Source organism: Corythoichthys intestinalis, chromosome 2, assembly GCF_030265065.1.
Source record: "Corythoichthys intestinalis isolate RoL2023-P3 chromosome 2, ASM3026506v1, whole genome shotgun sequence".
Classification (NCBI taxonomy): Eukaryota; Metazoa; Chordata; class Actinopteri; order Syngnathiformes; family Syngnathidae; genus Corythoichthys; species Corythoichthys intestinalis.
In genome coordinates, this window is record NC_080396.1 from 37913706 (window position 1) to 37926624 (window position 12919).

The 12919-nt window shown below is 38.8% G+C and overlaps 1 protein-coding gene across 1 annotated transcript in view; it reads left to right on the forward strand.

The window, feature by feature from the left end:
- Positions 1 to 12325, forward strand: part of arih2 (ariadne homolog 2 (Drosophila)) — a 28629-nt gene extending 16304 nt beyond the window's left edge. Inside the window, exons 6-15 of the mRNA XM_057829863.1 lie at positions 531 to 652; positions 1042 to 1151; positions 1470 to 1587; positions 1665 to 1715; positions 1890 to 1911; positions 2097 to 2248; positions 4247 to 4390; positions 4690 to 4755; positions 7866 to 7991; positions 10804 to 12325. Coding sequence (XP_057685846.1) covers positions 531 to 652; positions 1042 to 1151; positions 1470 to 1587; positions 1665 to 1715; positions 1890 to 1911; positions 2097 to 2248; positions 4247 to 4390; positions 4690 to 4755; positions 7866 to 7991; positions 10804 to 10875 — 983 coding nt within the window. The 3' untranslated portion in view covers positions 10876 to 12325. The remainder of the gene's footprint in view (positions 1 to 530; positions 653 to 1041; positions 1152 to 1469; positions 1588 to 1664; positions 1716 to 1889; positions 1912 to 2096; positions 2249 to 4246; positions 4391 to 4689; positions 4756 to 7865; positions 7992 to 10803) is intronic.
- Positions 12326 to 12919: the final 594 nt, after the last annotated feature.

Below are 12919 nucleotides of genomic sequence, written 5' to 3' on the forward strand. Positions count from 1 at the left end.
CAGCCTTTTCTGTTGTTGCAGCCCTAGTTGGCCTTTAGAATGTTTTCAGTTTGTATTTTTTCTCCACTTTGTGAAAATAATGACAGCGTCAAGATGGCTTGGCACAAAGGTGATCAGCCTTTTCTGTTGTTGCAGCCCTAGTTGGCCTTTAGAATGTTTTCAGTTTGTATTTTTTCTCCACTTTGTGAAAAGAGTATACGTAAAATGCAGTTACCAAACTTAAACACCCTAAAAAAACAAATTTTATTGCCTAGCGCCTACTGTCCATGTTAATGTGTTTGGGTGTGCAACCAGATTACCCAATTTTTTATTATGATTATTTTTTGGCATTCACTGTTCACCAGTTGCGCACTGAATTTTTGAAGTGTTTTATAGCGCACAGTGCAAGTTAACAATAAACTTGGATTTAGTTGCTACTTTCCAGTCTTTCAATGGTCAAATGCAAGTGAGCACGCAATTTAAGGGAGGAAATATGTTTTTCATGGAGTCTATTTTTTTTTTTTAACATGGGTTTACCCATTTCTTTCCAGGGATCTCGTGCATGGCACAAGATTGCTCCCTGCAAACGCCAGAGGATTTTGTCCTGCCTCTACTGCCAGGAGAGGAGTTGAAGGACAAGTACAGACGCTACCTCTTCAGAGACTATGTAGAGGTTTGTGTTTACTTGCTTTCTTTAATCTGTTTTCTGAGTGCAAAATTGGGGCAAAGGAAAACTGTTCCTCTACGCGTATACACGTAGGGAATTGAAATCTGTCATTTCCAATGGTCAACAGTTGCCTGTTCCTTTGTGGAAAAAGAAGTGGCGTATTTTCTATTTTAAAGTCTTTAAGTTCATAATTTGAAAGAATATTCAAGTCCTTTGCTGCCATTGACGGAAATAGAAGTCAAATCAATTTATTTTGGAAAGGCTGGTAATGATCAGCCCCCTAGTTAAAATGTATTTGACATCTGTAGCCTTCAATGGCAGCGAATAAGTTACTTGCTTGATTGAATTACTTACTGGTAGTCAGTTTCACCAAGTCTTCATCTCTTCAATTGCAGAGTCACTTCCAATTGCAATTATGTCCGGGTGCAGACTGCCCCATTGTCATTAAGGTGCAGCAGCCACGGGCGCGCAGGGTACAGTGTAGCCGCTGCAGTGAGGTCTTCTGGTAGGTCCACAACACAACCACACACTGCTTATAATTGCACAGAGTAAATGCACAAAACAAGTGAATTTAAAATGGAATTTGAATTCCTAATTTTAAACGTCGCTATTAAAAGTACTGCATTGATTGACAGTTTTTTTTTTGGGTGTGTGTGCATTTGTTTTTTTTCTTAATGGTCTGTAGTCATTTCATGATTCTTCATGACCTGTCACGTATTTAATGACTTGTGGTTCAGTCCTTAATTTCCTATGCATTATATGCCAATAAAGTGTATGCCATTTTTCTTAAATGTTGATTTGCTCTCTTGTTGTCTCCTCATAGTTTTAAATGCTGTCAGATGTACCATGCACCCACAGACTGTGCAACAATCCGTAAATGGCTCACAAAATGTGCTGATGACTCAGAGACGGCCAACTATATCAGCGCACACACTAAAGATGTATGAGCCGATTTCTATCTTGATTTATTACTTAAGAAAATGTTTGAAATATAAAATAACTTTGTGCCACCTTTCAGTGTCCTAAGTGCAATATCTGCATTGAGAAGAATGGAGGATGCAATCACATGGTGAGTGACAGCTCAAAAGCTCTAATACTGGGGAATACTCAAAACATCCTTCTTGTGGGAGTCTGCAGCATTGCAATGTTATGTTCTGTTTATTACACAGTATCGTGTTTGTTTTCTCTGGTATGACTGTTATTGTTTGGTTAAAGTAACACATTTAATCTCATTTTGTTTCAGCAATGCTCCAAGTGCAGACATGGTAGGTGTTTGACTTCTTCAGTTTAATTTTATACATGGAATTTTATGTTAAGATTTAACATTATAAAATTATTGAAGATCTGTTGGATTGAAAGCTTATCAAATAAAGTCTACTTAACTAATTAAGCCTTGCCCAACTATTTAGTCATGTTTTAATAGGCTTGTGAACAAAATTTTTACTTTCAGACTTCTGCTGGATGTGTCTTGGTAACTGGAAGACTCACGGCAGTGAATACTACGAGTGCAGTCGCTATAAAGAAAACCCTGATATTGTCAACCAGAGCCAGCAGGCTCAAGCCAGAGAGGCTCTTAAGAAATACCTCTTCTACTTTGAAAGGGTAAGCATTTAGAGCATGGGAGGAGTGTGTGACTGAGTGACTCAGTCTTTTTTTAAATTTCTGCGGAATTACAGGGAAATAGCAACTTCAATTAAATTAGGATAATTTTAATAATTGAACGCATCTGAATATATTCTACAGATACTAAAATTTAAAATAAAAAGGTACATTACATAGACCGCACTGGATTATAGGCCACATAACAAGGGACATTCACACAGAAAAATGTGATACAGAACGATTTGATCGATCAAAAATATCTATGAACTGAGTTAACAGCTCAAGTGAGGTGGTTCTCATCATTTATTTGTAGCTGCCTTGCTAGCACCGTAACCCAAACAATTTGATGAGTACCACTGGTGTGTTAACAGTCAGTCTAAAATAACAAAAAAAAACATGCAAAAACCTTTAACAACCAAATTGCTACAATTATGAGGAAGACAAAATGTAATTCACTTAATCTTCTTGGCCTGAAGTAGACTCAACCTTCTTTGCTGAATGGAATCCCAGAAGTGCCGGACAAAATGCTCTGAAACTGCTTAGTCAAAGCTAGCTGCTTCACTTTGTTTTATCATACGTTTTTTAAAATTTTCTTTTTACTAGTTTTTTTGTTTTTTAATCTATTGAACCACTCATGGCTAAATGTTAGAAGGTAAAGGTACACATGCACTCACTGTCAGTCGTTTTTTTCCTAACACACCTGCAATGAGTACATTGGACCTTTGCGACGTTGAGCGTTTGTGAACGACAGCAAGACTGCATTAAGCTTGTGAGCTCATAAAAAGCTATAAATTACTCGCATAAATGTGTAAGCAACAGCATTCAAAACATAGGAAAAAATTAGAAGTTTTAAAGTCTTTAAACTTGATACGTTGTTGGGAAGTCTGTAAACTTGATACAGTTTATCACAAAATTGAGTACGCCCCTCGCATTTCTGCAGATATTTAAGTATCTTTTCATGGGACAACACACAAACAAAATGACACTTTGACACAATGAAAAGTAGTCTCTGCGCAGCTTATATAATAGTTAATTTATGTTCCCCTCAAAATAACTCAAAATATAGCCATTGATATCTAAACCCCTGGCAACAAAAGTGAGTACACCCCTTTGAAAAAACGTACATCCCTAAATGTCCAAATTGAGTACTGCTTGTCATTTTCCCTCCAAAATGTCATGTGACTCGTGACAGGAGTGCTGTCAGCATTGCTGAAGCCATTGAAGATGTGGGGGGGGGGGGTCAGCCTGTTAGTGCTCAGACCATACGCTGCACTCTACATCAAATTGGTGTGCATGGCTGTCACCCCAGAAGGAAGCCTCTTCTGAAGACTGTACACAAGAAAGCCAGCCCGTCTCATCAGAGCATAGGACATGGTTCTAGTAATACATGTGCTTTGTTGACACGTCTTCAGCAAACTGTTTGCAGGCTTTCTTGTGTACCGTCTTCAGAAGAGGCTTCCTCCTGGGGTGACAGCCATGCACACCAAATGATATAGAGTGCTGCGTATGGTCTGAGCACTAACAGGCTATTTCACCCCCCCCCCCCCCCCCCCCCCCCCCACACACACACACCTCTTCAATCTCTGCAGCAATGCTGACAGCACTCCTGTAACGAGTCACGTGACATTTTGAAGGGAAAATGACAAGCAGTACTCAATTTGGACATTTAGGGATGTACGTTTTTTCAGAGGGGTGTACTCACTTTTGTTGCCAGAGGTTTAGATATTAATGGCTATATTTTGACTTATTTTGAGGGGAAAATAAATGAACTCTATTATATAAGCTGCACATAGACTACTTTTCATCATTTCAAAGTGTCATTTTGTCAGTTTTGTCCCATGAAAAGATTAAATATCTGCAGAAATGCGAGGGGTGTACTCACTTTTGTGATATTGTATGTTTTTGTGCTTCTTACGAATATTTGATTGCAGAGAAAATTCTGAAACTGTCTTGTGGGATCAATTGTTATCTATGCAAATTGTCTGTTTCTGACACAAGTGGGAGAACCACAACAAGTCCTTGCAGCTGGAGGCTCAGACGTACCAGAGGATTCAGGAGAAGATCCAGGAGAGAGTGATGAACAATCTGGGAACCTGGATTGACTGGCAGTATCTTCACAATGCCGCAAAGCTTCTAGCTAAGGTGTTTTTTGTTGTTTTGTTTAAGAGACGGTTAAGATCGTATAGTGTCTTATTTATGCAAGATTGCACAGATATACTGTAGTTCTGAATTGTCTGTTGTATTTGCGGACCATTTAGAACACCTCTTATATTGTGTTAGCTAGCATCATTGCTTACATTTTTATTTAGAGGTGTATACATTACTTGTATAAACAAATAGACATCAGACTCATTAAACTAGTAGGTCACACGCAGTATTTTTTTAAATTGCCTATTCCAGTCTGATATACCTCCCTTGTGTGTTGTCTTTTTTGCTTCTAGTGTCGCTACACACTGCAGTATACGTATCCCTACGCCTATTACATGTCCGGCCCACGCAAAAAACTGGTGAGAAAATGTTCTCGTTTTCTAGTCCACCCACAACAGGTATAGCCAAGAGAATAGCGGGACAAAACAACTACAATGGCAAATGAAAAGAGCAGCAACAACACTGTCTAATGTAGCTTCTTAGAGCAAACACAGAAAAGAGCACAAAAAGTGATAATAAAGGACAATACAAAGCAATAGCGACCTTGACACCTGCGGGTACTTGATCTAAAAAAGTGCAAGTAATGTCCAAAATTTATATCAAAAGACAACAGCAATTATACCTGCTCGGATGTACTTGCATTGTTCGTTCAGGTTTTTGAAATCCTTGAAAATGCTTGGATTTTAATGTGTTTTCAAGGATTGAAAAATGCTTGAATTTTGTATAAAGTCCTTGAAACTGTTAGGCACACAATATATGCGAGTGTATTGGTGTCAAGTGAGGGATTGTTTTATTTTAGTAGGAATAAGGAATAAGCATTTAACAACCACAAAGTACTAGTGAAAGCTTGCCTCCTGACTGAAATATGTCTCTCTCTTCGTGCATGCGCAAACGCGCATGGAATCCTACTGAGGCTGGGATTTTCAAGTTAGTGAGAGTGAGTTTATTCTGTGTAACTGTAAAATTGGACTTCTTGATCATTCTGTGCGAGGGCTAAAGTCACTGCACTATCTGTGGGCTAAAGTCACTGCACTATATGTATTCCCACACCCAAGTTTTCCCTTGCTTGTGTGGACGCAGCCATGAAGTGAAGAGCAGGAAAGTAATGAATTAGTTCAAAAGGGCAACTCTTTAGCATTCAGAAACACAAAAAGAAATTAATATAAAACATTGTGGTGGTCAGTAAATGTTACTTTTGTAGAGTAAGTTCAGGGAAATATATACCACTCCATTCTGAGGAAAAAAATATGGAATAATGAGAAACAAAGAAATAACAATCAAAACACATCTATAGTATTTAGTAGCACCACCTGTTGCTTTTATGACAGCTTGCAGTCTCTGAGGCATGGACTTGATGAGTATTCTTTATCAATTTGGTGCCAACTCTCTTTGATTGCATTTGCCAGATCATCCTTGCAAGTCAGAGCCTTGCTGTGGACCTTTTTCTTTTTTTTTGCCCTATTTCTACCACAGGTTTTCAATTGGTTTGATATCTGGGCTATTAGAAGGCCATGACATTGACTGGATGAGTCTTTCTCCAAGGAATGCTTTAACAGTTTTAGCTCTGTGACATGATGCATTGTCATCTTGGAAAATGACAAACATATGTTCAATTGAAGGGATGAGAAAGCTGTATAAAATTTCAATGTAAACTTGTGCATTTATTGAAGATTTAACCACAGCCATCTCCCCAGTGCCTTTGCCTGACATGGAGCCCCATGTCAAGAGTCAAGAATCTGCTTTGGACGAGGTGTCAAGAGTCAAGAATCTGCATTGGACAAGGTGATGATGCTGGAACTTTGGTTTGGTGCTGTTCCAGTGAGATTTACAAAGATGACTGCCTGAAGAAATCATCAAAATTCCCTCAGTCCTTGATTATATGGCGCTGCATGTCAGGCAAAGGCACTGGGGAGTTGGCTGTGGTTAAATCTTCAATCTCAGACTCAGAAGACTCATCCAGTCAATGCCATGGCCTGCAAATAGCCCAGATCTCAACCCTATTAAAAACCTGTGGTGGAAATTGGAAAAAAAAAATGGTCCAAAGCAAGGCTCCAACCTGCAAGGATGATTTGGCAACTGCAATCAAAGAGAGTTGGCACCAAATTGATGAAGAATACCCATTAAGTCAATGCCTCAGATACTGCAAGTTGTCATAAAAGCTAGAGGTGGTGCTACTTAATACTAGAGATGTGTTTTGTTATTTCTATGCGTGTTTCTCATTAGTCTGTATTTTTTTTTTCTCAGAATGGAGTAATTCCATATATATTTCCCTGCAGTTGCTCTATAAAAGTAACATTTACTGACCTCCACAATGTTTTTATTCATTTCTTTTAATGTTTCTGAATGCTAAAGAGTTGTACTTTTGAACTACCTGTAATTCATTATTTTTTCAAGCTTTTTATCTGAGTTTGTTCTACATGATAAAATGTCTGAGTGAGTGCTCGTCCGAGACTGGTGATTCCCTACTTTTTGCTAGGGGGTTGTAGTCCCAAGCACCAATGCATTTATTTTTCATTGTTGTACTAGAAAATGGCGATTTTTTTATTTTTATTTTAAGGAGTAGGGGGGTTTTAATAGCCATGTAAAGAGCTTTACTATTTTCAGAGAGAGTGGGATAGTTTTTTGTTGTTGTTCCTGAACTACGGTTCCACAGAAACGTGCATCGAGATATCATTTAGCTTAGCAAGGGGAGGCATGAGACCCATTTTTCGAGTGACCCAAAGCTCGGAAAACTTATAAAAGCACATTTACCACGGTTTCCTCGGCTGTGACTTGGTGTATCCTAACAGCATGATATTACAATGGCAGCAACTCTGCTATTGGATGCGCTCAGAGTTCGGCACAAAGTGCTCACTGCCGCCGGAAACCATTTAAACTAAATTTTTGGAGCCTCCAGGGTTGTACAACATTTTGAAAGACCTAATTGTGAGAAGGCACCATATTTTATTTCTGCATCATCATACAAAAAACAAATATATACAGTGGGAATATTTAAAGGTACTGGGAAAAAATATTGAAATTCCTTAAAAAGTGCTTGAATTTGGCCATGAAAAAGGGTTCATGAAAAAGGTGTATGAACCCTGTAATTTTGAGAAGAGACAAGCAGATTGGCGAAAGACGAAATAATAACCGCTTGAAAGCAATAAATGCATTTTCAAAAATGGGAAATGTGGACGAAAATATCCAGTGTTCAAATGTCATACCAAGGGTCTGGTAGTACAGCAACTTTTTAAGTAATTCAGTAAAATGTAATCATTTTCAGGTTTAGTTTGAGAGACAACAGATAGAGCAAAAAGAGGTGGCACTTCTAGGACATACTACTATTTTGAGAACTGAGATCAAAGGCTCAATAAAACGTATTAGCAAGAAAACCAACATACATTAACAGTTGCCTAGATATACCGTATTTTGAGAAGTGGCAAATGGAGACAAAAGCTTTTGTGTGTATTTTGTTTTTCCCTTGCTGCAGTTTGAGTACCAACAGGCACAACTCGAGGCAGAGATCGAAAACTTGTCATGGAAGGTGGAGCGGGTTGACAGCTACGAGAGGGCAGTGGGGGAAGGCGAGGTGGATCTCAGTGCGAGCGATAGGGGGGTAAGACTTCAGTGTTTCATATACACCCCACCTATCACAAAGAGGCTAAAAAGACTGTGTAATGCTTGCCTAAAATGTCTATAGTTGCTTATTTTAATTGTTAACACATCATCATTTAAAACGAAAGTTACCCTGATGACTGCCAGAGTACGGTGAAGAAAGCTAAGAATGCTCAGGTGGTCAGAAGGTATAAAATAGAACATGTTTTAATACCTACAGTGGGGAGAACAAGTATTTGATACACTGCCGATTTTGCTGGTTTTCCCACTTGCAAAGCATGTAGAGGTCTGTAATTTGTATCATAAGTTCTCTTCAACTGTGAGGGACGGAATCCAATACAAAAAAAACAGAAAATCACGGTGTATGATTTTTAAATAATAAATTTGCATTTAATTGCATGAAATAAGTATTTGATACATCACAAAAATCGAACTTAATATTTGGTACAGAAACCTTTGTTTGCTATTACAGATACCAAATGTTTCCTGTAGTCCTTGACAAGGTTTGCACACACTGCAGCAGGGATTCTGGCCCAACCCTCCATGCAGATCTTCTCCAGAGCCTTTAGGTTTCGGGGCTGCTGCCGGGCAACACGGACTTTCAGCTTCCATAGATTTTCTATAGGGTAGGCCACTCCAGGACCTTAAGATGCTTCTTACGGAGCCACTCTTTAGTTGCCTTGGCTGTGTGCTTTGGGTCGTTGTCATGCTGGAAGACCCAGCCACGACCCATCTTCAGGGCTCTCTCTGAAGGAAGGACGTTGTCAGCCAAGATCTGGCGATACATAGCCCCATCCATCCTCCCCTCAATACGATGCAGTCGTCCTGTACCCTTGGCAGAGAAGCAGCCCCAAAAAATGATGTTTCCTCCTCCATGTTTTACGGTTGGGATGGTGTTCTTGGGGTTGTACTCATCCTTCTTTTTCCTCCAAACACGACGAGCAGAGTTAAACCAAAAAGTTCAATTTTGGTCTCATCCGACCACATGACCTTTTCCCATTGCTCCTCTGGATCATCCAGATGGTCAGTGGCAAACTTCAGACGTGTCTGGACATGCACTGGCTTCAGCAGCGGGACCTTGCGTGCGCTGTAGGATTTTAATCCATGACGGCGTAATGTGTTTCCGATGGTTTTCTTCGAGACTGTGGTTCCAGCTCTCTTCAGGTCATTGACCAGGTCCTGCCGTGTAGCTCTGGGCTGATCCCTCACCTTCCTCATGATCAGCGATGCCCCACGAGGTGAGATCTTGCATGGAACCCCAGAACGAGGCAGATTGACCGTCAACTTGAACTTCTTCCTTTTTCTAATAAGTGCTCCAACAGTTGTTACCTTCTCACCAAGCTGCTTGCTTATTTTCCTGTAGCCCATCCCAGCCTTGTGCAGGTCTATTATTTTATCCCTGATGTCCTTACACAGCTCTTTGGTCTTGGTCATTGTGGAGAGGTTGGAGTTTGTTTGTTTGAGCATGTGAACAGGTGTCTTTTATACAGGTAACAAGTTCAAACAGGTGCAGTTACTTCCGGTAATGAGTGGAGAACAGGAGGGGTTCTTAAAAAAGAACTAAGAGCCGAAATATTTACTAGTTGGTAATGTATCAAATACTTATTTCAAGCAGTTAAATACAAATTTATTATTTAAAAATTATACAATGTGATTTTCTGGATTTTTGTATTCGATTCCGTCCCTCACAGTTGAAGAGAATTTATGATACAAATTACAGACCTCTACGTGGCTTGCAAGTGGGAAAACCAGCAAAATTGGCAGTGTATCAAATACTTGTTCTCCCCACTGTATGTTGTACGTAAGCGCCAACAATTCTTTTATTATTGGATTGCAATCCGGAGAAGTTAAAATCATGGTATGATCAAAATGATTCCTAACTTCCTTCTGGTCATCATCTATTTGCCAAATGGCTTTGAAGTACGACATCGTTGTGGCGTTAAAGAAGGCGTGGCAACCACATGCAACTTATTTGGTGTATATAACCAAATGGGTTGTGTCTTATCACTTAAAGTCACTTCATAAAACGTCAACTACGGTATTTAGTTTTGATTTTTCTTTGGTTAAGCTGTTGTACTAATATATAATACATTACATACAGTATATACATTTCAGATTATTTTTGCAATTGTGTATCAAAACACAAATATGTGAATTCTAGAACAACGAATAGGCGAAATAATGATAATCAAATTATTATACTCTACTATATCTTGGCTAACAATTACCCCACCTTACGATTCTTACCAATCTTTAAATGCTTTATGTTACTAATACTAGCCAAACTTTACGGGTTAATTGGGAGCTTCAGATATGCCACCCCTTGACAGAAATGAGAACCAAAAACACCAATGTTCTTTAAGCTGTCTATTTAACGTGGAAAATCTGTCAAATAAATGAAGAAGTTATCAAATAGCAATAATGGAAACAAGATGTCAACATGCAGAGTAACCAAGTTCCTGACGTCACTTACCACAACCCTTAAATTTACAAATATTAATTTTCAGCTTTTCCCAACATACTGTAGTAACACTTTACAAAACAGGCAGTTTCTTTTTACATTCTCATATATGATAGGACAGTGCCATTTTCTAAACATAGCTTTTTTATAGCAGAAGTAAACACGATAAATGGCATTTCAAACCATTGTGGAAAATTGATCTAATATACAAGAAAAGAATGTTGCCAGCTTGGTCTTGGCAGCTTGGTCATGGAATTAATCTTGAAAATCAAGGTACTTCTGTAATTGAAGGCAAGTTGTTTAAATCCAACCTTGGTAACGTTTTGAACCTCCTTTTTGTTTGTATGAACAGGAGCTGGAGAATCAGATGCACATTGCTGAGCAGAGGCGACGTACACTGCTGAAAGACTTTCACGACACCTGAAGCCCTGTTCTGATTGCAGAGCACCAGCATCTCCTCCTTCCCTTTGTCCTTCCTTTTTTTCTTCTGCCTCCGCAACCAGGCCCCCACCGTTGCTTCCTTCAGTTACTATCCCCTGGGTGAAGTCACGATGACACCCTTTTTCCTTGTCAAACCACACTTACTTGCTTTCTCTTCCCAGCTCTTCCTTATCCCATTCTTCAAATGCTGCAGCTTTACAGAATGGCACGATTGTATTCCTTCTCATGGTCTTTCACTGTATTTTGGCTTCAACATAATCACCCGAGTCATTAACAGAGTTCTCTTGATAAGAGCACAACATTAAGAGAAAATCTCTGTTCTAAAAATCACTTGTTACTGCCCAGCATCATACTAGTGACGGGGGAAAAAAGAAATCACCCAAAATTTAGAAAGTCCTTAAGACCTAGTGGATACTTTGTGGCAGTTGTATTTCTCACATATACATATGACATGTATTTTTGTTTTCAGTTAGTTGGCTAATTTAATTTCCAAGTACACTAGTCGAAAGCAAGCTTCCTTCCATAACTTGGACAAAATGATGCATTTTCATTTGCATGTTGTGTGCTCACAGAAAAAAAGATACCGAAGATGAATGTGTGTTGGTTGTTGTTTTTGTAGGCCACTATAAACACATTCATTTTTTGTTTTGTTTTTGCTAAATCTGACTTGCTTTGACCAAATCTGCCAGTCGAACACTGCTATAATGATCAGTTATGATCTTAGTGAAACTTTGGCTCTTGGGTACAATCTGCTATCATTTTTTTTAATTGGTTAGGTCATCACCCAAGGCGATAGGCAGCCTTTTGGAGCATTTGATCATGTCTGTGATGCAAACAAAACCTACATTATAGTGTTATGAAAAGCTCCTCCAAATATGTTTTTTTTTTTTTTTTTTTAATTTACACTTAAAAAAAAGATCTTGACATAATACTAAGTGTACTCAACCTTGTGTATTTTGGCCAAAATTTACTATTGGCTCTCAGAAGACATTACATTAGGCTGAGAGGAAAAAGGTTCCCCAACCGAGTTTGCAAGTTTGATGTTTGCTGCAGTTAATACTCTGTCCTTTGCGCTGACCATTGGAACAAGACCAGCCCACTGACATAACACAAACACAACTAATGCCATAAAGTCCACATCACAAACTTGGCTCGTATCCCCTCATTTGGATGCTTTCTCCTGTTAACCATTTCCCACCACCATTTCATTATTTTTGGGCTATGTGTTCCACTTTCTTGCTCACACTGTTCACAATTATTGTTGTGGGGGAAAAATGGCTGTTGATAGATCGTTTGAAAAAAAATAAATAAAGAAAAAGCTACCAAAAAAGTGCTGTAATTTTCAACAGTTGTACATTAATACAAAAAATAGTTACTGAGAGAGTTTTTAAAACAAACCTTGTCTTGTGTATTCATTGCAATGCTACTCGTCATGCAGTTCAACAAAGGGGGCATCAATATGTCAAAACCATGGGTCGACTTTTAACGGTTTTCATGCTGGCATCTTATTATACGGAAGGCTAAAGTTTCCTCAACTGCCAAGATGGAAGTTAATGTTATAAGTCCTGAGACAAAAAATGAAATCGATGATTGATGTGTATACATCCCTTGAATATATCTACCAAATTTCATTCTTATTGGTGTGTCCACAAATAACAAGAGTAGCAATTGTAGTTTGTGTCCTCCTCAGGAAAGTAATGATGTAATTTATGGAGAAATCACATGAGAATGGTTTGCTCTCTAATGGATCATTTCCAGTAGATTTTCGGTCATTTCCTTTTAGTTTTGGGGCATTTTCGGGTCACTTTGTTAAATTAATGGCTGCCATTGACGGGGCTAGACGCCCAATTCATTTTGACTAGGAGAGTCGAACGAACATGAGCCTCTCAATCAAACTGGGCATCAAGCACTGTGAATTGCAGCTAATGAGTACCCTATAGAAACTAAAGAAATTCAATGGGGTTTGTTTTTGCAGTTTTTTTTGTTGTGGTTTTGGCATTTTTTTTAATGTTTTATTGCTTGATTTT